This window comes from Adelges cooleyi, unplaced genomic scaffold (genome assembly GCF_023614345.1).
Source record: "Adelges cooleyi isolate 19-005CV unplaced genomic scaffold, UGA_ACOO_1.1 ACOO_flye_CR_arks_rails_tigmint_CR_PRNA_793, whole genome shotgun sequence".
Lineage (NCBI taxonomy): Eukaryota > Metazoa > Arthropoda > Insecta > Hemiptera > Adelgidae > Adelges > Adelges cooleyi.
The window spans coordinates 550,179-577,463 of NW_026096506.1; the positions used below are offsets into that span (position 1 = coordinate 550,179).

Here is a 27,285-nt window from a genome sequence, read left to right on the forward strand (position 1 = left end):
ACATATTATTGTTTATTTATGAAATTTTCAATTATTTTTGCTATCTATGTAATGGTTAACTAACATACATGTATTTTTTCAAATTTTTAGCACTATTTGTAAAATTCTCTGGTCTAGTTCGAAGTTAGTCTTTGAAAGCCTAACTTGCATTTTTTGGGGGAGGTGTTATGATATAACCTTCAGTAACCGCCACACACCCTTCACACAAACCACACAACTACACTAAGCATAATATTACTCATATTATAATGATGGCACTCTGAGTCATGCATTGGCATACTTATACGAAGGCTGACTCATGGTCGGTACAGAGTACAACCTGCATGATTATTTGGCGTAGTGATTAACTTACAAATATATATATATATATCAAAATTACTTAGAGTCCGTTCCGCTCAGATAAGCTATTTGGGAAAAACATGTTATTGCCATTTTATCGCAAAATAATACCAATTAAAATAATCATACGATGTAGGGCTATCATAGGGCTATTCCAGACGAATTACTATACTCAAGCAAAATACATCTCTGTAGCAGTTTGTCTACTTATATTTTACATGTGCAATAAATTTAAACTTATAGCAGACCGACCGCCTCGCCGCTCTACACCCTCATTCGCACGTGATTGAAAAAGTCTCGCCCGCGGATCCGGCGCTATCGACGCATGTCTTTCAGACGCCGACGGAAATAGAGCTAGATCACATCTCCGGCTCGGAGTTTGTTCTGCCGAGCGGCCCGCAGTCGGAGACCATCAACGTATACGGGAATATGCACAAACAGGCGTTCAATACACACACCCAGCTGCCGCGGTTGCGAGTCATCATCAAGGAAGCCCCGGCGGCTCCGCCGCTGGACGCCACGTTGGACCCTCTGTAAGTGTGTTGGGATTCATTAAACTTTAGTGGCAAAGGTAAATACGTTTTATTAAAATATAAAACCAGCGGAATCTCGATGCAGGCGGCGCTAAAGTGCATCCCAAAATTCGAAACCGACAACGATATCGGCGTAAACGTGTACGCTTGGGTGGATAACAAAGCCGAAATTGAAATTTCAAAATCGATTGTCCAGATAAACCAAATGCTACTGGCGATAGCGGACGCTGAGGAATTGAATTGGTGATCCATTTGCCAATTGTACATACAACAATGTCCAATTTTAACTTGGTATGTACCAGTTCTTCATTAAATTATATTTAATTCTGTTTTTTTTTCGTTAGTGGTGATTTTTTTTTTTTTTTTTAGTCACCAGATTTATTCCCAATGGAATCTACCGAATTCATTGAGTTTACGCCCGGGACTTGGTCACCAGCCCCGTGTTGGGCGGTGCTGACGCAACCGTCACCCGGGACACCGCCTCTACCGTCGTCACCTAGTTCAGAGCAAACAACTACCGGTAAGCGTTTTGTTCCCCGCACCGGGTTCCCACACAATAATACCACCCCTTTCTTGGTTTAGATGAGTTTTGGGAAGACGTGTCTAGCACACTTGAACGACAACTCGTTCAAGTGTCAACGGTCACCGTTGTCCCTGAGACGCCATCCCCACCCAGATCGTCACCCTCCAGTGTCGATGTCATCGCTGGGACGCCGTCACCACCACCAGCAACTTCCGGTAAGCATACCGTTATTCACGATGGTCACAAACATTAATACTCTCTTTCTCCCTTAGACGGGTCTACCAGTTCCCTTTGGTCCGACGATGGATGCGACGTGACCCTCAACCAAATGCTACTGGCGATAGCGGGGACGCGGAGGAATTGGATTGGTGATCCATTTTTTTTTTTGTAACCTCATGTCTTCATTGTATAATAATAAACGTAATTATGTATATATATTATTTGTAGTATATTTATTCCAATAAAATTAAATATAATAATAATAATATTATATAATATTCCTAATATTTTATAAATTACACGATGTGTGTAGTTCATATTTTCTACTATAATTATGCACACACACACACACACTATTAATTTTTCCATACTTTGCTCTTAATTAATTTATAATGTCACACCTATGCAATCATTTGTTTTTTTATATTACCTTTTATTCGTTTTTAATATTCATATGTACTAATAAGGAAGTGCGATCACTGGATGGTTTCTTCCCTCACCCTATACATGTGAAATTACTTGTAGCACATATTCTTATTATGCCTAGGGCATAGATTGTATATTTCGAATTAAAAAAAAAAATATATGTACTAGTAATGTTAGATAAACTAATAATGCTAATATTTTTTTTTTTTACTTTGTGCACTGACCATGCGGCCGTCTAGGCAATAAAACTGATGTACACTAATTCATCAATTGGTATGGATACATGGTTTTAACCGTATCCATATGACCGTACAATGAAAATGAGGCATGCAATATGTCAATCAAATTTCACGATAAGGGTGGGCTTGAAAATGGACTCTGATGGCGCCTCCGAAGAGATCCATGATCACCTCGTCAGTGTTTGCACCGCAGTCCATTTCAGACTGCAATCAGAATTCTCCCTCATCATCCCAGATGCAAAAAACACTTTGAACATCACCACCATAATGGGTGTCAGCCTTCTTGATCTTCTCGGAGAAGATATGTCGAACAATGAGTCAATTAAGTTGTGCAAAGCCCTCATGAATTATGAAATTGGAATGGAAAGCAAACTTTATGATGTAGAATTCACACCTGTCCCGCCCAATGTGACAACTACGGTGCGCCGAAATGCAGGTGGGTTCTGTTACAAAGTGTTCATCGGAACAGAGACCGTATATTTCAGGAATGGCGGGATTCTTTGTGCACAACGGGGAAGTAATAGATAAAATGGTGACAGATTACACAGATCTCACCGAATTAAAATCTGTCTTGAAAACTGTTGCGGTGTACATCAAGTGGGGATTTGCAGAAACTTGTTCAAAAAGAAAAACTCAGGTTCATAACAATGTTAGAGAGAGTGTCCAAAATGCCTTGGAATTTCATCCTATGCACCAATCGGAATATTCACTGTTGATTCAGCATCTCAACCGGAGTCCTAAAGGTTCTCATAAGGTTGGAATCCTTGAGATAAAACCAACAACGTTGCACAAGCCTCCTCCTGTACGAGTGAACTACAGGCCTACAGGAGGGGGGGACTACCCTAGACTATTACTTCCCCTTTTTAAAGTTCCTTCTCACTTAACTAGGTCTAATTCTTCCTTTTTTGTGTCATTCTACACCACCGACTATGGTAGATATAATCCCATTCACCGTATGATGCGCATTTGTAACGAGCACCACCTAGGCTTCTCTTAAAATATTTTATTAATAGTACTGCAATCTGTTATTACTACTTTTTACCTTTTGTTTTCCATATAACTGCCATTGGTTTATTTGATCCGTTGCATTGTTTGGTATTTGCTTACTTTAATTATTATGTTATATTGTTCATATTTATTACTACAAATTGTATTCTACTATTGGGCTCCTAGCCCGTTCATAAATAAATAAATAAATATGTATTTATTTATGCAATTTTTACGAAAATATTGTTATTATTTCGCTGGCCTTATATTCAATACGCGAAGCGACGTAAACGTCACACACGCTAGCTTAGCTCACGTTGCTTAGTCGTGGCGAAACATAAATATAAACACAAGTCGAAGGGCCGTCCAAGTATGAATTTTTGAAAAGTATTAAAACTGGACCGAGTGGTTGGTTCGACGTCCGTATGCGGCCGAGATTCGTATGGGTATGCGTTGCTTGCGCAATTGTATGCGGGGCATTCGTATGGCTTAACGACAAACGGGAAACGGCCGTGTTCATGGACGAGTTGATCGACCGGGTGGACGATTTGATCGACCGGACGGATTCGCTGTGCGATTATTTCGAAAACAGCCGAGACTCCGCCGGGACCAGAGTGCCGGCGACAAAGCGCGGATGCCGTAGACATTCTCGAACCGCCACCGCTGCCCGGGACGTCTGTTACTTCGATTGCTACGATTACGGGAGCGGCAAAACTACCGGAGGGTTCGGGGGAGAAACGGCCCGACCGAACCGGGCTGCTGGTAACGAAGGGTGTGGGACGCCTCTTCGTCCGTATCGTCCGGCATCCGCCGTGGACAGACGGCCGGCCCAAAGGTCTTCTTGGCGCAATTGTCGCGGCGACCAGCCGACCCGTCGCCCTACAGCGTGCGGAAGCGATTGGATGGAACGAGCCAACGTGGCTGTCCAATGGATCTGGCACAACAAGTGGTATATCGTTCTTGCGGCGTCACTCTTCGCGGCCGGCATGTACGCGGAATGTTATTTCGCTGTGGCCGCCAACGCCTTCGAACAACTGTTCGAATAACACGTTCGGAAAACTTCATTTGACAGCAAATGGCCGATGTCGTATTATGTAATGTGCCCAACTACGAGAGCGTCATGACATCCAAGGCCCGCCAATAATTATATTCTATAATCAAGAGTTGTCCAAAAATGAAGTTCTCCTTACACACATAGCACACGTAGTGATGAATCTTCAAAGACACATTACAACACCTCAATCTGATATGTTCGAGATGTTAACCAGGGTGTATGGGAATAACTGAGAAAAAAAAACACGGGCTAGTAGTAGCAATAAGTTCAGCAGATCTAGCTGATCCAAACATGGAATGGATCCATGCTGAATATCCATTCCTACATAACTAGAATCCAGAAATATATTCATCACATTTTGTTTTACTGACTAGAATTCGGTTGACCTTTAGAAAATCGTTGCACACAATCAATTTACAATGACACTACAGCTGGTTTATACTTCAAAAATGGGGGACCTATAAAAATTCAAACAACTCGTTGGAACTTATTAACTTTGTCTAGTTTTAATCAAAATTTTAGCGAACTTAACTAACACATCGTTAAGACATGTCAACTATTTCCAAATGCAAGTCACACCTAATAGAATCGCTGTATGACTATTGTTGATTCTATGATTCTATGATTCTTTAACTACTTAGCTACTGTTCTTTTTTGGTTCATGTAAATCAAAATGTGTTTCTTATCAAGATTATTATAATAATGTTTTACGCGAAGAAAATGTTAAACAACGTACATTTATTAAACAACAAACAAAAATCCTCGAAATTTAATTTTAATTCAAAATATTGCCTATTTACTAAATACCGATGCTGCACACAAACAATTTAATCTTTATTTTTATACTACTCAACTCCAATCATTATACACACAATACATGTTAGAAATTAATGTTATTATGAACATTATTAATTTTTCAAAAGCAGGTCATATTCATCCACATGTTTTTTGTAATGAAGAACTAATTAATAATTTAAGGATATAAAAGTTTCGTTACCTGCAAGGACCGATTTGCCTATAGACCTTAATTCTAATGATCCTAACGAATTAGATTACAGTAGCTCTGCAGTACGTGTGTACCAAACATTATTAGACTACGGTTATAATATTTATAAGTTCATTCTCTGTAGTAGTTAACTTATCCATCCTGACCAACTACTACATATGGTGTCAGAAGTGGGATCTATGAAATATATAATCGTCGACTTCGAATTCATGCCATTAAACCGGACTGAAACTGTACTTATATCTGGAGCCATAACGAGATCGCTGGAAAAGTACAAAGTCAGGAAGTTCAGCGGTACTCCTTTACTCCTCACCGACTCTTTAATTTCTAATTTTAATTCCAAAGCTTAACTAAATCGTCTAACAAAATATTTAAACAAACATTTCTCTTCACAGGAAAAGAAATCTGAACTAGTCGAATCTCTATTGAAAAAACTCGACGAGAGTTAACACAATCCTCTAGACACACTAAACAATGAATTTATTACTTCCTATTTACACAGCAAACGAGAAAACACAATCATAGTTTTTTTTTTGGAGGGGGGGGGGGGTCATTTGATCGAAAAATCTTAAAACAATTGAGCATTCCAACTTGTATTACTCTAAATCCGGAAGCATATGATATCCATAACAACGGGAGATTTTATATTAGACTCATCGATATAAAGGATAGGACGAAAGAAATCTGTAAGGCGACCAAATAAGAACGGGAGATTACTAAATCTTGAGGAAACTCACCAACTCTTTACTACTAGATGTATTACGGATTTTAAAACGGATCTCAACTTACACAATCAATGAGTAACATTAGCATACACATTGAAAACCGGCAAAGTGACATTTTTAAATCTGTTGGATTGCAGAGACAAATCAGATCTGTACGACTACCATGGCACACATTCTCTTTGGTTCGTGTAATTCGCATTGCGTGTCTCAACAAAACACATACATTGAAACGTTGATTAGAGAAAATAAACACTAATTAAAGCTAATAAATAAGCAAACTAATATAATCAAGTCTTATCAACATTTAAATACAAATTCGATTCTCAATTACAGTTTCTTGAAGCTATTAAACCAACAGTTACAGGTGTTAACGGGTTAATTAACTTAAACACTTATGTATTCGCCTGTCACGCTTTTATTTATACTAAATAAAAACGGGGAAAGATCCAATTTTTATTTGTTTATCAAATGTATCATAATACATACCATACGATGAATCGTATTGTTTTTTGTTTGTATGTTACCCGACACAATACGTTCGCTTTTCAAGAAGCGTTCAAACGTCGGGTGCTGTTATGGAACGAGCCCAATTATGAACCTGGACACACCGATTTCCTAAAATTGATTTGCGGCGGGGATCCGTACAAAGTACGTTATCTTAGTTAGTGCTTAGTGCTCTCACTCATTAGATCACATAATGTTCATGTAAGCTAACTGTGTATAACAAGTCATTATTTATAACTTTGTTATTTGTTTAGTCTTAGTGAAATATTACTGTTTTTATTATTACTATACAACTTGTGTTTAATTCTTATTTTGTCTTTGATCCACGTACATACACACCACACCTCAAAATCAAACAATATTAAAAGAATATCACACAGTATATTATAAAAATATCATAAGTATAAACAGGTTGCACGTCCGCTGTGGCGTCCGAGCTCACATTATCTAAAGCCTACTCTAAGCACACTAGCCCACACAATTCACACAACACACAATTATCGCACTCATATAAAGAGCAGCAGGGAGCAAGACTAAAACAGACGACCTTGATCACTCAAACAAACTACAGCACTCAGTATAGACACTAAGTTAAGTGACAAGTGGTCATTGTAATCGAATTGTACATGTTTAATCGTTTTACATTAAAATAAAGTATTTTAATCTGAGAAGTATTCAGAGAGTATTAAGTTATTATTTTTATTAAAAAAAAAACATCTTCCTGCATCAACTCATCGTCAAGAAAAACAAATATTCTTAATAGCTGAGATTAAGAGTCCAGGCTATTACACTACACTAGCACAAGCATTTGTCGAGCATTTTTTGTATGTCACTATGGTATTCCAACCCATGTTCTCGCCGACTTTGGTGAAAATTTTATGTCCGATTTGTTTAAAAACATTTGCAAAATAAAGGGTATCCAAAAGCTTAGCTCTACTTTCTACTATCCAGGGATGATTGGTCAGCATGAGAGGTCGCAAAAAAACTTTGAAAAACCGTCTTAGAAGTTTCATAGACAAGGCGTCTGCCTCATGAGACACGTTAGATGATTTTCATGAGATAACCAAGGAAATCTCCACGAACCGTACGATATATTTATAAGTAGTTGAATATACAAAAAATTACACAGTTGTAGAACTGGACCTATGAAATGAGTAATACTCGATTTCGAGTTAATGCCGATGAACAAAAGAGGAAAAGTTCTCAGGGCACCCTACACATGTTGAAATACTACCACAAATGATAGATTGAAGGTTACGTTAGATTTATAATAATCCCTCAAACGTATATATCAGAATACAAATTGTATAATTTTATAACAATTTATAGATTCATATCCAGACGCCGTCCAACAATAGTTAATAATGCTGGACAAACATAATAAAGTAGTTGATGTTTTCCAATTATTAGCATGAAACTCAATAGTTGTATTTTATATTGTCAATTAATTTAACCAATGATCAAGTATACATACATCTAACAACCCTTGTTTTAATCGTTTTTTTATTTTATACTAATATATTTAATTATAAGATTTAATTGCTTGAAAATTGTTTGTCTTTATGATATTTTTTTAAAATCTAAAACACAATTATTGAAACAATTTCATAAGATTTTCGACTTTTAATTTTTTTTTTTTCACAAAATAAGTAACACTGAAATTCAAAGGTTTTACTGTTTTTAATATAGCATTTTTAAAAAATAGATAATTTCCACCAATGTAAATAAGGTTAAGTGTAATAACAACCTTACTTTTTTACTGCCAGGATTTTTATTTTTTTAAGTCTCTTGCGGCTCAATAAGTCCAACTTTAGTTTATTTTTCTTAAAGTATATAATATGACTGACTCTTTTGACGTTTTAATTTAATTATCTGTTTTAATATCTTAATGTAATGATTGTTACATAACAACTATATTATATATCATTGGTTGTTATATTTGCTATTCTCGACTTTTTCATTTATGCAAAAGTTTTATCAAGCGCGTATTCTAGACGTTATATCTATGCCATAAGAAATACTGCCCGCTTATTTTTTTTTAAACATTTCATTAAGCATGTATTCTTGACAAGACAAGTTCGTCTGTTTACCAGAATACTACCTGCTTATTTAGTACCAAAACAAGCATACAAGCATTGGATTTTAATTTTTATTAAAAACACATTTTTACCATAGTTTCAACACTATATTTATCACATAAATTTACAACACTAATGGAGACCTTTGGAGACTAAAAAATATCAACTGGCAATAAAAAATCAAAGATGTTTATCTTTTGAACTGTAATAAATATATCTAATACAATGCGATTGTAAAATCGAGTAAAATACAACTTTAATTTCCGTGTCATCTTTTTATTTTTTTGTAATTCAAATGTACTAGGTAAAACCAATTTTTTTTTTTTAATATTTAAATATTTAACAAATATATAATACATCAAATTGATTTGTTTTACTATAAAAATTAATTATAAACTAATAAAGTTTAAAACATCAACTATCTTTTATCGATTTTTTTTATTAATTTTTTTTTTTTTAATAAACATTAATGCTATTTATTAGAACACGCAATATGGATATGATCTACTTCGTTGTTACATAATAAGTAAAAAAAACGTGCTTAAGTTTTTATGTAGGGTAATGAACGACATGTGTAGTGTACCCAAAGTTAAATATAATGCAGCTCACTGTCAAAATAATTGAAAATCCCATTGTGGTAGCGTACAGAGGAGACATTTACAACAAAATTCAATACAATCCAAACATAGCACAAACTTTTACAGTAATCTACTATATATTTCCAAATAACGGCACTGTGTAGAGTACAAAGGCAATGTCAAAAACTGCATGTCGCTGACAAAATAAAACTTTAACTGTACAAACAGCCAGTGTGAAATATTGTATCGAGCCTTACGGAAAAAAGGTGTAATTAGAGGTATGTTATCGAATTATAATAATCGTTGTCGTCACCATGTTACGTGGTTTGAGTGACAGTGAAATCTTATACCTGAATGAAATAGATCATTTAATAAATGATTAACATTGAACATTTTTTTTTTTACTGCATCTCAGACAAAAATACCAACAGCCAATTATACACACACCATCTTCATCTAATAATATCTACACTAATAATATCAAAATGGCATACTTTACGAATGAGCTTTACAAATGAACCGTTAGCCAAAGAATCATTAGAAATTAAGCTTGGAGTAAATATTCTGTCATGTGGTCTGTTTGTTGACAAAAAATTAACATTTTTAGCAGCTGGCCCGGACGGTTTGATTGACAATAATTCCATTATAGAAATTGAATGTCCAGCGTCAATAAAAGATTTTACGCCTCAAGAAGCTTTTGAAAGTAAAAAGTTGAATTTTATGAATCTTATTGATGGAGAGTTAAACTTCTCATGATTATTATTATCAAATCCAGGGGCAATTACACATAACTGAAAGACAATATTGGTTACTTTGTCGCGTAGACGCCTTAATAAACATACCTACTATAATTTGAAAATGGTAAAAAAAAGAAAAAAAGTGTTTTTCTAATAGAAATAATATTATATTTGGGTCAAAGGCAATTGATCCAACGTTCAACGCGCCATACGCTTTATTGGCGCTACAGACAATGTACCGTCGAATGGGGTGAATAGAAACAGTGTGGTGATTAGAAACAAAAAGTGATAAGGTTATATTTGGTCTAATGGTTTTTAGGAGTATTGGCTTAGGGCACTTTTTTCTTTACCACTATCAAGTTAACATAAACGACATCACACCTAACCTATAATAAAGTTAGTATTATTTACTAATACATTGATAACATGGCGGTTGTGTGACCAAGGTTAATATCAGTTATAATACATGATAATACAAATATTTTTTTCTGAATGATAATATTAATTTATTATTATTATATATTTTTTTAATATCTGTTGTTGTCTTCAATTTAATAATTCGTAAGCATAAATTTGTAATTTATTTCCAGTTTTTTTAAATTAATTTTTAATTTAAAAACTGTCTTTTTGGGGTGATTAGAAACTACGTGAAAATGCCACGAATTTATCAATTAATTTATCAATTTTTCATAATTGTTAAATTATGTGCCTACTTCGTAATTTATTGTACAGACTGATCAGAAAAGTATCTGTGATTGTTAAATTACCTATGCACCAAATTTATATTTTTATAATTACCTATTTAGTATTTAATTAAACAGAAAAGAAACTGTGATACCTAATTAAATCTTGAATATTTTTAAAAATTAAATTATTTGTTTCTATTCACCTTCCACGAGACAAAATGACAAAAAATGATAAAATAGTATACGTCATGTTTCTTTTCGCCCCATTTGGCAGGTGAATAGAAACAAGGCACTTAAAAAAAAATATAAAATCAAGCATTAATTATCAATATGTTGTCAGTGGTAATATATCAAAGTGCTCATAGAGACCCATATTTTAAGGTATCACTCATTATTGTATGTTGAATATTTAAGATGCTACAAGCTTTAAAAGTTGAAAACTGTTTCTATTCATCCCATTTGACGGTACCGACACGTTTCATTGCTATAACAAAACTCGATAACGATGATAATATATTGTTAGTTTTTGATCGGAAACGTTCCAATGTTGTGCGTTTTCAACAGCAAATTACATTATAATAATTGTGACAAAACGTGTACTCACCGGCAACGGACCCGAGCCGGGTCGGCAAACGGCGACCATCATGGCGGCGACGACCGACCGGTTCAGAAGGCGCATGACCCAACCGGCTGGCGGAAGACGCGGCGACAAACTGCGCGGTGGCAGGCGGGAGGCGCCGACCAACAGGCGGCAGGCCGCGGCGGCTGTCGCCCCACTCCGCCGCGAACGGCCGCCGTCACACGGGTGTACTCTCCAGCCCTCTTCATCGCGCTTCGACGTTTTTCAAATAGCCGGACGCCAATTATTAACATTACATAATATATCATTATATAATAAAAACGTTATGAAAATATAAAATTTAGATTAGAATACGGGAAGCTCCGTTCAAAATTGCTGACGACATAGCGCTCTGTGCTCCGTTAAATTGTCGGTTGCCTATATTATACAAATCGCCATAGACTAATACAGATACGGCGTTTGATTATATATTATTCGTCGAGGCGCAAAATAACACCCAGCCGTATACAGTGAATATATTAATATTATTATACATGTTGTTCATCTAACCACAGTGGTGATAGTCCTAGTGCTAAAGTGACCTTTGATCCAATGACTGATGTTTTGGCTTCAAATCGGTTACACTGCTGACATAAGAAACGTTGTCTCTGTGTTACTCTGTGGCAATCCCTAACTCTTGATCACTGTCAGATGCGTCAAATATTTGGCCTCAAAATAAAAATGTCTATATAATTGTTATTAATATAGCATCCATATGATATAGTCATTTAAGACTATAAAACCAGACAAAATTTTGACTACTTAAGATGGTCCGATTTCAATTCAGATTTTTGATTTTTTTATGCAAAAAATTGGGGTTTAATATTGAAAAAATTTCAAATTTATTTTATTTAACTACAAGAAACTCAAAGAAACAAAACACCTTAAAACAGAATGCATGCAACCCATTTTAAAAAAATACCTAATCGGCAGCTCTCGTCAAAGCTAAAATGTCTGATTAACATAATATTGTTTGGATTAAAATATAATGTGGAATTGATAACATTGTCGTTCTTCTGTTGCCAGAGCTCGGAAGAATATAAAAATTAATAAAGGATAAAGCTGGAATTAATAACTCGGTTTATGATATTTTTTTCAGGACCATAGTATATTATACTATTATGTTATAGCATATTTGGAATACTGCGTTACACCTAAATGGCTTAATCATAATAGCACTTTTATATTCCAAATGAAACGTATTTATCTAAAATATAAATGTTTAATATAATTTCTTTTGGTTTATCACTATGGTTATTTGTTTTTTTAATAAGTTCAAGCTCACGCATACCAATTTTTAAAAATTGTTTAGTTTATTTAATAAAACAATAATATTCTGTTATATTGAATACAAATCATTTGTTTTAATCGACAACAGAGCACTGACGTTATTTTAAAAATATTTGTCTTCTAGATTCTCCTTTGAGTAGTGTTTGAAATCCATTTGAAAAAAAAAATACTTTAAATAGCATTTATTCTAAATTCAAATGCATTTTATGATGCAAATCTAAATAAATGTATCATTTATTGTTTTTCATCAGTTTATGATTTACTTGACACATAAAAATAATATTTCAAGGATGAAAAATTGAAATTCATCTATTTTAAAATTAGACTAATTGTATTGCATACAAAATTTGGACTCGATACTCGACTTTATTGTAATTTTTTTATTGTATTTTAAAAAAGGTTATAAAATTGATATTAAAAAGGTGGTATTAGAAAGTTAACAATATTTGTAATAAATCAGTTAACTATTAAAGATTAGAAGACGCTTTTAGTTTTTTTATCAGAATTTTCAAAGAAATTTTAGACAATTTCTTAAAAAGAAAATAGGTAACTAAAAATTGCACCTGATAAACAATTGATTGACTTAATTTTAATTTCAATAGATGTAAACGATCAAACTTCAACAGTTCCTTTCGATATTTTTAAATATGAATGTGATGCGTTAAAAATGAGTCCATAATATATTTGATATTTTCACTGGAATAATTATTCTAATAATATGGTGCATCTTTATTATTTAAAGATACATCTTCAAGACAGTAGTAAGACACTAGACATAAATTTTTCATTTGGCGATTATAAGCACTTGACAAAAATAACTATAAATGAAAGATGTTAAAACCAAAATTACAATATTTAGTCCTAATTATTTTAGTCAAACGCACAGTTCCTTAGAAATAGTAACATATTATTTCCGTCCAAATTCCGACTGTTTAAAATAAAGTACTGTGACGTTTTGTGTGTTTTTTTTTTACTAGACCCCTATAAAAATCTATAGTACCTATATTAGATGTCTTAAAAGTGCGTTGACAAAAATTAAATTAAATTTCTTATGTCATTTCTTTTGGTATTGTAATCTCGCCAGTCGGCGGACCTTAAACGTGTTGCACATTAAAGAACCTTTTACGGTCTAGGCCCTAGGGAGTTTATGGTTTATAACAAGTAAGTATTAGTATAGAGTATATTATATTATCAATGCTATTACTTATTTGTCCTTATCCGTCCTTAGGTACTACCCATTAACCCACCACAAAAAAAACTGTCACATTGATTAAGTGTTTAAATGTGATTTTCTATGTATATTCACAACAGTACACTATTTCGATTTGAAAATTTTCAACTTGGAACTGAACATACAAATTTAAAACGCGAGTATAACTCGTTTATAAAAATTTTGTTTTTTGTTTTTTCAACGCTGCTTACTTTTTAATAACCACGTTCAAAATCCATACTTTGTAGTACAACAGATATTACAACATACATTACAGACAACGATGAGCGATGACAATGATTTTATTAGATAATGATGTTTGCAGGTGGTTTGTTTGCTCTCCTCTGCTGGTTTTAATAAATCTCGACCGTGGCAATATTGTACTACAGATTATTCGTATTTTTAGCCTTAAGTTTTCAAACACTTTCAGTCCCCTTAATGATTCGAGTAAAATGGGCATCGATCGTTTTTCTTATTCAGAAACAATATGTTCCACCGTCGTTATAAGTGAGAATAATCTCATTTCCTGGTCAGATTCCAAGTCTTCAATGAACATAGACACTTAATTAGTATACCGTTGGAAAGGCGGGTTTTCGTGAAATTAGATTTGCATAAATATAATAATTTTCTTCCTTATGCGCAAAATGAATATTACTATATATATGATCTTTTTGGCAAAGTGTAATGCTCGCTTTTTGGTACTATTTTCAAAATCGTTTTTTTTAACAACCATTTATGTAAATGGTAAAATAATTTTGGATTTTCGTTCACTCAAAACCTAAAAAAAGGGAAAATCACACAGCCCGTTATCCATGGCCGGCTTTGTAGAATAATGTGGGCAATTACATTATTAGGTATTGGGTTTCCTATTTATCATTTTAAACGGTCGACGTTGCTGCGTTTTCCTTCAGGAATTTATCAGGCCCAGGCCATGTTTTCCCGTCGAATGGTGTACATAATAATTAATATTGTTGTAGATAAGAACACATAAAATATCGACCGTGTGGACTCGTGTGTTATTTACACAGTTTGTAGTTTGTAACATACATAAAACTTATCATCTTATCTGTGCTATTAGGTTATCAAACGTCGACGTTTGTAATACTAACATGATACATAATATTTCGTTTTGGATAATTTTATTTTTCACATTTAACGACAAATTATGTCATACAACAATAAATGAATAACAAAGCAAGTACAGCTAGACACCGCAGTACTTAATTAGTATACTCAGTGGTCTAATTGATACTTTGTGTCACTATTATAAGTATTGTCTTGAATTATTAGCGTGTTTAAAAGTGTTAATTAAACATTACTATAAAACTTGTTTATTCTCTGTCTGAATTACCTTTCTCATATCTTCTAAGTCTTATAAGTGTGCTGCTTAAATCTCTTGGTGCAGTACATAAATTGGTGTCAGAAGTGGGATAAAATGCTTTGTTTTGCTACATTTTGGTTTAATAGTTCAACACACACGTCAACATCATATACCCCATATGAGTTAGTTTTTGGACACAAACCACAAATCCCCTCGGCCTTATCACAAGCACCAAGTCCACAATATAACTATGATGATTACTCTTTCGATCTTAAAAGAAAGCTACAGGAAAGCCATGAGATAGCCAGGAAAAATATTTTGGAAAGTAAAGAAGCAAACAAAGAGAGGTATGACCAATCTGTCCAACCCATCCAAATCCACGTAGGAGATAAAGTTTTGGTAAAAAATCATAAAAAAAGAAATACATTTGATAAACATTGGACAGGACCCTGGCAGGTACTAGAAGTATACGCTAACGAAAACATACTAATATTAAAGGGGCGAAAGAGAGTCCGAATACACATAAACAGTGTCAAACAATTTTTTGAGTAAAGAAATCGTAAATGTTTTTTATTAGACTGTTTGCATAATGTGTTTTTTTACTCTAACAATAATAAATAGAATAAAAAGAAAAAGTATAATTAATTATTGTTCTAGGTCAAAAATTAAATTTATAGTAGCAGATTTCGAATTCACAAACGTTAATGGGAAAGACATTTTGTTGGTATCCGGAGCAATATCAAACAGCCTAGACAAGTTCAAAGTGGTAAAACTGGTAGGGAGACCGCTGATATTAACAAAAGAGGGAAAACTAAGGGTTTTTCAAAAAGTAAATTTACCGGATGTGCAAAACCATATTAAAAAAATTTTTCGGTACGAACCAGAAAAGCGATTGCCAAAAGAACTCAGGGAAAGTGTGTTCAACAAAGGAAAAAGCACACTGTCAACCGTATTTATCCAAAATTATCTACACAAGGGTAATCGACCACCCATTCTGGTTTTTTGGAATGGAAATAATGATTTAAATATAATGAAAGGATTAAGGTTACCAGGAATAAAACTCATACTTAATATTACGGCATACGACGATGAAAATAATGGGAATTTCCACCTAAAACTAACAAATTTTTCTAAGGAAAACAGGGTAGTTTTAGCAAGTATACCGATAGGAAAACACAAAAAGAACGGAAGAATGTTATCTTATAACTTATCATCTTATCTGTGCTATTAGGTTATCAAACGTCGACGTTTGTAATACTAACATGATACATAATATTTCGTTTTGGATAATTTTATTTTTCACATTTAACGACAAATTAAGTCATACAACAATAAATGAATAACAAAGCAAGTACATCTAGACACCGCAGTACTTAATTAGTATACTCAGTGATCTAATTGATACTTTGTGTCACTATTATAAGTTTTGTCTTGAATTATTAGCGTGTTTAAAAGTGTTAATTAAACATAACTTTAAACTTGTTTTTTCTCTGTCTGAATTACCTTTTCATATATTCTATAAGTCTTATAAGTGTGCTGCTTAAATCTCTTGGCGCAGTACATAAATTGGTGTCGGAAGTCGGATTTTTAGGGGAAGTCCAAGAGTCCTCAGTGATTCAACTGCAAGTGGAGACGTCCATCTACAGAAGAGTCAAGAATCCAGTTAAGGCAAAGAAGATAATAAGGCATCCAGCATCAGAAGAAAAAAAATCATGGACTATTTGTAAGTCAGCATGATATATCAAGTTTCGATAAATAGTAATTAATAATTCATATAATACAATTGTTGGGGCATTATTTATGGTAATTGGATAATCCGTCAGCCCTGGAAGTTTAAAAGTTAACAATAAAGTTAAATTAAAACAAAATAAAAAATTGGTTAACAGATAAATACTTTTAAAATATTTTGTTGTATAACGGAGTTATTTGAATAACTTTTGCCAGAAATTAAATATTGAAATAATATTGTTATTTCTTATTGACAAGTAATCTTCTTTAGAAAGTTTCGGTATACAATTTTTTTTAATCAGAAAAATATTTTATGATATTAAGAAGTGGACGCATAGTATCAACGGCTAACCAAACTCAAATTTTCATTTCTTTGGATTCCGCTTTAAGACTAATCCCATCTTATGATGGCAGTAGCGAAAGCGGGTTATCACTTTATCTTTCAAAAGGAGATTTTGTCTGGTCGAATATCGAGGAAAATTTAAAACCGATTATTTTAAAGGCACTAATAGCTGCTAAACATATTTTTGATAATATAAGTTCTATTCCGAGTTTGCAAATGCAATTAAATTCTCTGAAACAAATGCATAAGGAAGACGTATTCGGTTTTGGGAATCGAATATTAGATGTCCAAAATAAGCTAACGGGAGCTTTAACCATAGATAAAACGCGTCAGGAAAGTAAAATTATTGCGGAAATTATAGCTAAACAAGCACTCGCCATTCTAGTAAATGGGGTTCATAGTTCATTAAGTATAATACTAAGAGCTAGGAATATCTCGACATTCGAGGAGGGCATTTCTCTGGCGTCCGAACAGGGAAAATCACTTAATGATAGATACGGTCAGAATAGTTCTTACAAGAACGGGAATAACTTTAAAAAATCCAACCAAAATAACAACGATAAAAATAATAAACGCTGTTATGGGTGTGGTAAAACAGGTCATATTAAGGCTCAATGTAGGGGAAATTCGAGTAATAATAATCCTAATTTCAAAAACCCAAATACTAACGGTCCTCAAAAAGATTCAAATACAGTAAGGGTTTGCGAGTTTTGCAAAAAGGGGTCCCATGAAACAAAAAATTGCTTTAAGAAACTCGCCAACGAAAGAAAACAAAAAGCAGGTTATAATAGAAATAATGGGAGCAATTATAATGACAATGCTAATGAAGGTGCCAAAACGGTACAAGAATTGGCTAATACTGTGCGCATTGTGACTGAAATTAAAAACAATGAGGTCGCATGTATGTCGAAACAGTTGGCAGAGGGGCAAGGCAAATTTTTCTTGGACAGCGGGTCCGATTTAAATACAGTTAAGTTGACGGCATTGCGTCAAGACATTTTGGTCTATCAAGACAAAGTTAGCGTAATCAAGGGGATAAATAACGAGCCAATAAAAACATTAGGGTATACGTTTTTAAAATTAAATTTCAATGGAATATGTGTGGAGGACAAATTTGATGTCGTAGAACCGTGGTTCCCAATACCAAGCGGAGGTCTATTGGGACGTTTTTTTTTAAAAAATAATAAAGCAATTATCGATCTAAATAAAGAAGTTCTAATATTTCCGGATGAAAACGAATTAAATAAATCAATAATTATACCAGCAAGAAGTAATTGTTTAGTAAATATCAAAGTAAACAAATCTCTCAAAGAAAATGAACAGGAATGCTGGATAATTAATAAACAAGAATTAACAGAGGATGTTATCATAGGAAATAGTATAAGTAAAATAAATGGGGATAACATAATTGGAAATATAATTAACATTTCGGAAGAACCAGTAGAAATCGAAGAGTTAACTATAGAACACATCAAATGCGAACCGTATTTAGAAAATAATGTCTTAGTTGTTAATTCCAAGGGGAGTAATTATAAAAGTAACAACGAAAGAGATAGGATCACACTACTGCAGGAAAACCTCTGTTTAGACCATTTAGCGGAAGACGAGAGAGAAAGTGTGCTGGAAACATGTTTTAAATTTTCGGACATATTTCATTTACCAGGGGATTACCTAACACATACAGATATCGTAAAACATAAAATCACGCTAAGGGATGATCAAATGAAACCAATAAATATTAGACAGTATAGGTTGCCACAAGCTTTTCAGCAGGAGACTGAAAACCAGGTACAAGAAATGAGGGAAAGTAACATAATAAAACCAAGTTTATCAGAAATTTTATCTTACATGAGTAAGGTGATATCAACAAACTTTGAGGGGGAGAAAAGGGATTTGTCCTTTTTCATTTTAGAAAAGACAGCTAGTCTAATATGTGAAAAATTAGACAGTAATATAGTCTCAAATAAATAAATTAATAAATTGGAATGGAAACAAAGGAAAATGAAAAATAAACAAATCAAAATAATTAAAAAACAAAATATTTTGGAATTATTTACTTTATCAGAAATAATTAACTATGCAAAAATAGGGTTGATTCATCCTAACATATTATCACCAAAAGAACTTTTGGAACAGTTTAAAGATATAAAAATTTCTTTACCCAGTGGAACGGATTTGCCAATTGACTTAGGGTTAACAGGGATATATGAATTATTAAAATTATCGGAAATCATGATATATCACGCTGATGGTAGAATGGTGTTTTTAATCAAATTACCATTAACATATGAACAAGAACTAACATTATATAATATTGTACCTTTTCCTGTAAAAACTATTAATAATATTTTTGTTTATATTCAACCTAACTATAATTTTGTAGCAATAAGTAAAACACATGAATATTATAGTATTTTGAATGATCTAGATATTTTAAGATGTAAAAAATCAAAAACATTTATGTTGTGCCCTGAAACCAAGGCGATCCACCCACGTAAGAATAAAGTACCGTGCGAGGTACAGTTGTTCCAAAACTCAAAAGACTTACCAGAAAATTGTGAAATGATGTACTTCCAACTGGAAACAACGTTATTTCACAAATTGCAACTGAAGAACCAATGGTTGTACGCAACGACCGAAGAACCGCTTGTAATCGCTTGCGACGGGAAAAAGGAGTCCATCGCTCATACCATAAACGACGTTGGCACCTTATCACTACCCGAAACATGCAAAGCATACGCATCGCACGATCTGTTGATACCGGCTGCATTGGGGGTCACGAAAAACTATACAGACTTTGTGCCCACTACAAGTATGACAATTGACCTAACTTTATTTACTAATGAACATGTAATTCCAGTAGTAGATGCAAGGCGGATCACAAACGCTAATCAATTTAATGATTTACCGACGACCATTGGGAAGTCAGTTAAACAATTGAGAGAACAGCTCGACGAACAACTGCGAGCTAAACACCGTCGAATACAACCTATAATTAATTATGTCTTGGCAGCAGGCATAATATGTATAGGAATACAGCGGGCTGCTCATGTTTCATTGTAATACGATGGAAAAAAACCAGAGTTGACACACAAGTGCCAACAAATCAAAACAACGAGTACGGTAATGAAGAAATACCGTTGGAACACCGATGGCCAGATGACTTCGAGCAGGGGTATTCATCCGCGTCGGTATGCGAGCCGAGCGTCGCAAATAATAGCACGCCGCTTCCTACGTGTCCAGATGGCAATTTGACAACACATGCTAAGATACGTTTGGAATACGGTTTCTAAAGGGAAAAATAAAAATGTATTGTTTATATTATATAACTTATTAGAATAGTTGTAAAATTTAAGAAAAATTTTAATTTTTGGTATACATTTTTATCTTGTAGAGGGAGGGATGTAATAAGCAGTGGTGTACAGACTAATAATAACAAACAATAGTATTGGGATTATTACATCCCTCCCTCTACAAGATAAAAATGTATACCAAATATTAAATGGTCATATTATACAACATCCGAGGAAACGTTTGTGGTCGCTTGTGAAGGACAAAAAGAGTCAGCAACACTTACCATATCTTTCAAATCCAGTTGCATTATCGGTCACAACAAACGATACGGACTTTTTGCCCGCGACAAGTGTGATTATCGATTTAGATTTATTTACTAACAAAGAAGTAATTCCGATAATATATGCAAAGCAATTCACCGACACAAATCGATTCGATGATTTGCCAACCGGTGGGAAATCAACGAAGCAATGAAGATATCGGATCTACAAACGGCAACGAACTAAACATCGGCAATCACAGACAGTAATTGATTGTATATTGGCAACGACACGAAGGAAAAAAAAACCAGAGACGACACACAAGAGCCAACTAACCAAAACGGTGATAAAAAAAAATGCCCAGATGGCAATCTGACAACACATGCTAAAAAACGTGCTAAAAATACGGTTTCTAAAAGGAAAAATAAAAATGTATTGTTTATATTATAAAACTTATTAGAATAGTTATAAAATTTAAGAAAAATTGTTATCTTGTAAGTTATATTAGTAAGACTAACCATTGTTTAGATTAATATAAAAGGGCACTAGTTATTAAGCTAGACACCGCAGTACTTAATTAGTATACTCAGTGATCTAATTGATACTTTGTGTCACTATTATAAGTATTGTCTTGAATTATTATTGTGTTTAAAAGTGGTAATTAAACATGACTATAAACTTGTTTTTTCCCTGTCTGAATTACCTTTTAATATCTTCTAAGTCTTATAAGTGTAATGCTTAAATCTCTTGCCGCAGTACACTCCGATTTAAGTTTTTTTTTTTCTAAATATTTGAATAATTCAAAACATTTTCTGTGGCACAATTTTAAAATAATTTTTCGTTAATTAATTATTTTAGTTTAAAAAGTTAAAATTTTCAGTTTTTCAAATTGAAGTAATTAATTAACTGAAAACAGTTTTAAAATTGTTTTAGGATGCCTTAAAAATGTTACGAAGAATTCAAATGTTTATTCAAAACTTAAATCAGAGTATTTTTCGGTAAGTTCTGTAGAAACGTATGTTTTTGTACAAAAATAGATCCTATATGCGTTAAAAGTTTAAAAAAAAATTAATGAAAATAGATCCTTCTTTTCTATGGTAATATGTACGTTTAAAAATGTTTGCTTAATGTTAAGTTTTAGTGACAAATTGCCTATAGAATAAATGCTAATGGAGAAGATTTTTTAAAAAAATTGTACATGCTAGTGGTCCATTCTAGATCTACCTTTGACCTAACTTCAAACCTTAAACTCTTAAAACTTCACCTAAAAAAATTAAAAGAAATAATTTCAATCCCTTCTGGTGCAAAGGATTTATGATATATTTTGGGTTTGCCAACATTTATAAAATACCTAATCCTGGAAGACGGTATTATCAAAATGTATTTTTATTATTTTTTTTATTCATGTTTTAACGATTATTTTAAAACAGAATGCAAAAGTTATGTGACATTTTGTTTTTAAGAACTTTTTTTTAACCTATTTACATTAAACAAAAGTATTATTTATAAATACTTATTGGTTTGTTTTTAAAATAAGATTTTTCAAATTAATTTTAAAACGATAAAAAGTATTATTGTCTATAATATGTAAATTGACTTCTTTACTTCAAGTAAAATATCAAATTGTTCATAAAAACAATTCACTATCTCAAAGTTTCCTTACTCAAAAATTGCACTAGTTAAAAGGTTAACTCTACGACTAGTGGCCTACGCTTACAAAATAAATTATTTAGTCTATAGTTTGACTGTTTAAAAAACAAGTTATAGTGCTCCGTAATTTAAAAGTTTAAGAATATGTAAGTTTTGTTTTTGTGCGTTTTTCTCATTTTTGGAGGGGAAAGGATGAATTTTTAATTATTTAGTTTATAGTTTTTACAATTTACGTATAATTCAGAGTTATTTACCGTGTATAAAGTAGTTCATAATTTATTGTAATTATTTTTTCAGATTTTTTATAAACACAATATAAAATACCACCAACGACAAATAGATCAGTTATTATTATTCAAACCTGTTTTCATCAGAGTTATCTAGTTGTGTCTTTGAAGAACTTGACTCAAAATTCTTCGCGAGAGACCAATTTATAAAACATTTTTGAGCTTCCACATTAACATTAATGTAAACATAATGTTTCACAAAGATAATTTATAAACATTTTTTTTTTAATAACAAGCAAAAGTATTTTTCATTTTATACTTTATAAAGTATGTGCTCAAATATCTTTAATTTATCTACAATATTAATTATTGGACTGATTATCTTACTAAGTGTGTTAATGCAAGATTGTGTTGCAGTTTTTTTATTTCTCAGTTTTTTATATAGGTAATGAGAAAATAGTTGACATCGCTTAAAATTAACTATGATAATTATTTATTAATAATGAATTGTATAATACCATTTAAAACAGTTATTATCTGTATAAATAAAAAACGAACTATTGTTATACATGTATTATAGATTGAGTTAAAACTATTAATTATACATTTTTATATTTATAATAGGAAATTTGCCTGCAATGTATTCGGTGAACAATTTTTAGAACAAATCCGTGCTAAGATAATTCAAAAAGAGTTAGGTATTTTTTTTCATTGTTAAGGGTTTACAAATTGATATGCATACCGTCTTTTGACAGTCAACTTTATTACACACATCTAGCTATTAATTTTAGGAGACTTAAGCATAAATTATAAAGCAATCTATAAAAACGTATGTCTTTACTAGGTTTCGTGTAATAATAGTCTAAACAACCAGGCTCTAAAAAATTAGGAATTTTAATTTTTGAGTAGGATTAAATGAAAATTTATAATAAAAGAGTTAGGTATGTATGGGTTAAGAGGACAGACAAGTTGTAACGATGACAGTGACTAATTTTGAGTATGAATATATATGTATAATTTTATAATTTCTTAGACTAATTAAATGTGTTCAATTTAACATGATTATATTTTAACTATAATTTTTATTTATAAATAAAATTATACAACATGATATTTTTAATTTCTAGTAATTTGACAACACTGGAGTGAAGTCTTCAACACAAGAATTATAATATTATATTTAATTGGTAATCAAATAGTACCATCTGAATCATTTGCTTATAGCCCCCAAAGTATTTAATCCCTGCTCTAGTTATGACTTTTGGAAAAATTATATATCGTTTCCGATGGACTTGAAATTTAATTTATAAACTATTTTATTTGCTGTATTATAATAATTATATGATAACACATCATATGATAATAATTATTATACGATGTGTTATTCAATACACGGACTGTACAGTAACTGTCTACTAAATACATATTATACATTCAAATTAGGTACCACCGGAAACCTGATAGTCTGCAGCCGTTTGTCCTTGGTTGTTAATATTTAATTATTAGAATATATGTATAATAACTACATTGCTATATATGTTTGAAACAACGGCCAACGAATTATGTAGTCATTATGTCTAAGCCACGTGGTTGCTACACTCAATCTTTAGTTATTAATTAAGCTTGTTGTTTTCTTCCTTTTTTTATTCTAGAATATTCGAATGATAAGATAGTTTCAGTGTTATAACATATATACCCACCGTTATACAGTGCTTTACCACGTTTTGAATTGCTCTTAATTGTTTTACTTTCTTAATTTTTTTTTCGGTACCTTTTTATTTTTAAATTTAGGATAGCCATTTTATTAAAAATTAGTTTTTAAAAGTAAAACAGTTAAGTGCAGTAAAAAAAAACGTAGTGTTTATAGCGCAAATGATTATAAATCAATTTTTGAAAAAAAAAATATTGAAAATATTCGATAGAACAAAAGTTATTTCATTTGTCATTATGTCTTTTCGAAACACTCTGTATTCTAATTATATTCTTATAGTATGATTATTATTATAGTTCACACGAGTGACCTTTATCAAGTCACGTAGACCAGATCCAAGAAGTGGGGTATTGGATTATTATTATTTTTTTTTTGTGTCTGGACCCACGATATCTTCTTTAAACCACTAATTTCTTCGTGAAGCAACTGTATAGATCAGACATCGTACCCAAACAGTCCTTTATAGGGCCAAAAATTTAAAAATGTCATCCCTTCCAAGTTGAGAAAAACACCAGAAAAATGTACATATTTGTGAACTTTAAATTACGGAAAATCACTTTGAGTTCAATCATTGGATGACATCCTTCCTTATATTATATCAGGGTTATATTAATATATATATATATATATACATATAAATGTAATATACTGTTTACTTATTATGTCTTGTAGCATAGATTGTAAATATTCATTAAATAAAAAAAAAAAATGAAAATAATTTAGGGTGCCCTATAACTTTTTTTTAAATAGTCAAATTAGTTCCAAATTTGTATAAAGTATTCTTTAAACATTAGAAGAGTTTTTCTTAATACCAATCATTTATTGATGACATAGTTACTCACATAATATCCCATACCTAACATATCCAATATTATTATTGCTCATTTTTTGGCTTTTCCTAAATGGAAAAAAAGATAGACTACATATTTTTTAAAAAAATGTTAAGAGGCCCATTCTAGATCTTTGACCTTTGGCCTAATTTTCAGACCTTAAACCCACAAACTGCACCTAAAAAAGCGGATTAAAAAAAACGTTTCTACCCTTTTTATTAAGGGAAAAGGTTTTGTTATATTTTTTGGTTTGTTAATGTTTATCCGCGGTACTATGTCTAAAAGTGTCTTACAGATTTGGAACTAATTTGACTGTTTAAAAAAAAAATTATAATGCTCCGTAATTTCAAGTTTAAAAATATGTAAACATTTTTTTTGTGCGTTTTTCTCATTTTTGGAGGGCAAGGGATGAATTTTTAAAAGTTTTGCCCCAATAAAGAACGTTTCAGGTATAATTTCTGATATTTAGAGTTGCACACGAAGAGAATCGGTTTATAAGATATTGTGAATTCAGACTTAAATAAAACCAATAAATAAAAACACATCTGAGCTCCGCATCAAAGCTAAAAAGAGAGAAAATTACACTTTGACCATAATATATTTTAATTTTTTTTTTGTACAATTTTCGAAATATATTCTCATCAGCATTAGATTTTCAAACGACCTATGTGGTTAACAATTTTTGTCAGTACCAAGTTTTAAGTTGTTATTTAAAACACAGTATGCATATGGTATTTTTTTTTGTTCATGTACACGGCATGTGTATTTATCATTCATTTTTTGTGTAATCAGAAAACAGTCGGAAACGAACACCGATAAAAACTAGTGTAGTTAATACAACCTCGTTTGGATAACGCGTTAAAATAATATCATACTGTAATATTCTGAAAAATAATCTTTAATAACCATTATAAACGACGATGAAATAATTATTATGTAACCTAAAGTAATGTATTTCTAATAAAATCGTCTGTGTATTTTTATTTCTTAATTGGTCGAAGAAAGGATCTAAAATTAAAAAAACACACATTACAATGCGATATGGCTTATTATCATAGAAAGGGCAAAACTCTGTGCCATTATAACACTGCATTATTTTCAATTGAAGCAATTATACCAAAATGTTTTAAAAAAACGCCATTAATAAACATCTATAATATTATGTTCTGCTATCATTTAAACAATCTGTTCGTCATATATAAAAAATTAACGCCAACCTATTGCTACACATTAACACATGGTGAATCGACTATACTCCGGTATTAAACGCTTTTTTTTTTTTATACAGAGTGGTCGGTAAAATAGTTTATATTTATTAAATAATCATAAACAAAAAAGTCCCAATTTTACTTTTAAAAAAATCCTCAGGCTAAATTAAAATTTAAAATACATTTATTATAAATTAAATCAACCCATTAAATGGCAAAGAATTAGGCAAAAATATAAAATTTTCGTTAGAAAAAAAATGTACTTATAAAAATAGTTTTTTATATTCCAATAAGCGCCTCAATTGCAATTTTGTAGTTTTACCAGTGTCACATTAAAATGTATTGACGCCTATGGGCAAATTAAATTTGCCACCCCTAAAAATTGATTGTTTTTTTTAATTTAGACGTGATTGTTTTTTTTCAACATTGGAGTTTTGGGGGGAAAATATATTTATCAGCTTATTGTTAGTTCATAAGACACACTTATGAGTTAACTAATTGTTATTGTAAATAACAATAGATTATCGAAATACATTTATAATAATATAATAATAAAGTTAAAAAAAAAAAATTATGGTGTTATAAGTTAATATTTTAAATGCTCTTTTTCTTTGATTTTAAAACGGCAAATGTTTTAATACTATCTGACCAAATAATGGATTTGAGTATGAATTCGTCTTTAATAGTTAAATTAAATGTCAGTTTTTCGTTAGCTAAACCTTAAATAATTTGTCTGGTTCATTTGCACTCAGCACTTTTCAGACCATTTTCATGGGTTAATGTTTGAAATATAAACTGGTATAGTATACTCAATTACATTCTCATAAATATATGGATAATAATATAATAGTTATTACAAATATTATCAAAAGTTTTAAATTATATCAATTAAAAAGTTAATATTACCTATGACAATATATAGTTGCAATTTTCGAATACATAATCTTTGCCTCAGTAATG

The 27,285-nt window shown here is 31.9% G+C and overlaps 1 protein-coding gene and 1 long non-coding RNA gene across 4 annotated transcripts in view; one reads left to right on the plus strand and one right to left on the minus strand.

Annotated features, from left to right (window-relative positions):
• Positions 1 to 1,810, plus strand: part of LOC126845487 (uncharacterized) — a 42,615-nt gene extending 40,805 nt beyond the window's left edge. Inside the window, exon 3 of the long non-coding RNA XR_007686780.1 lies at positions 1,668 to 1,810. This is a non-coding gene — a long non-coding RNA (uncharacterized LOC126845487). The remainder of the gene's footprint in view (positions 1 to 1,667) is intronic.
• The window catches only part of LOC126845482 (glutamine amidotransferase-like class 1 domain-containing protein 3, mitochondrial), a 50,509-nt gene extending 29,554 nt beyond the window's left edge, over positions 1 to 20,955 (minus strand). Inside the window, exons 1-2 of one of the 3 annotated variants that reach the window (XM_050584127.1) lie at positions 20,723 to 20,955; positions 20,284 to 20,434 (exon numbers count right to left, since the gene is read on the minus strand). In XM_050584127.1, coding sequence (XP_050440084.1) covers positions 20,284 to 20,328 — 45 coding nt within the window. In that variant the 5' untranslated portion in view covers positions 20,329 to 20,434; positions 20,723 to 20,955. Of the gene's footprint in view, positions 1 to 11,238; positions 11,311 to 19,693; positions 20,435 to 20,722 lie in introns of those variants that run through there. The other 2 variants (XM_050584126.1, XM_050584128.1) reach the window with 2 other exon arrangements.
• Positions 20,956 to 27,285: the final 6,330 nt, after the last annotated feature.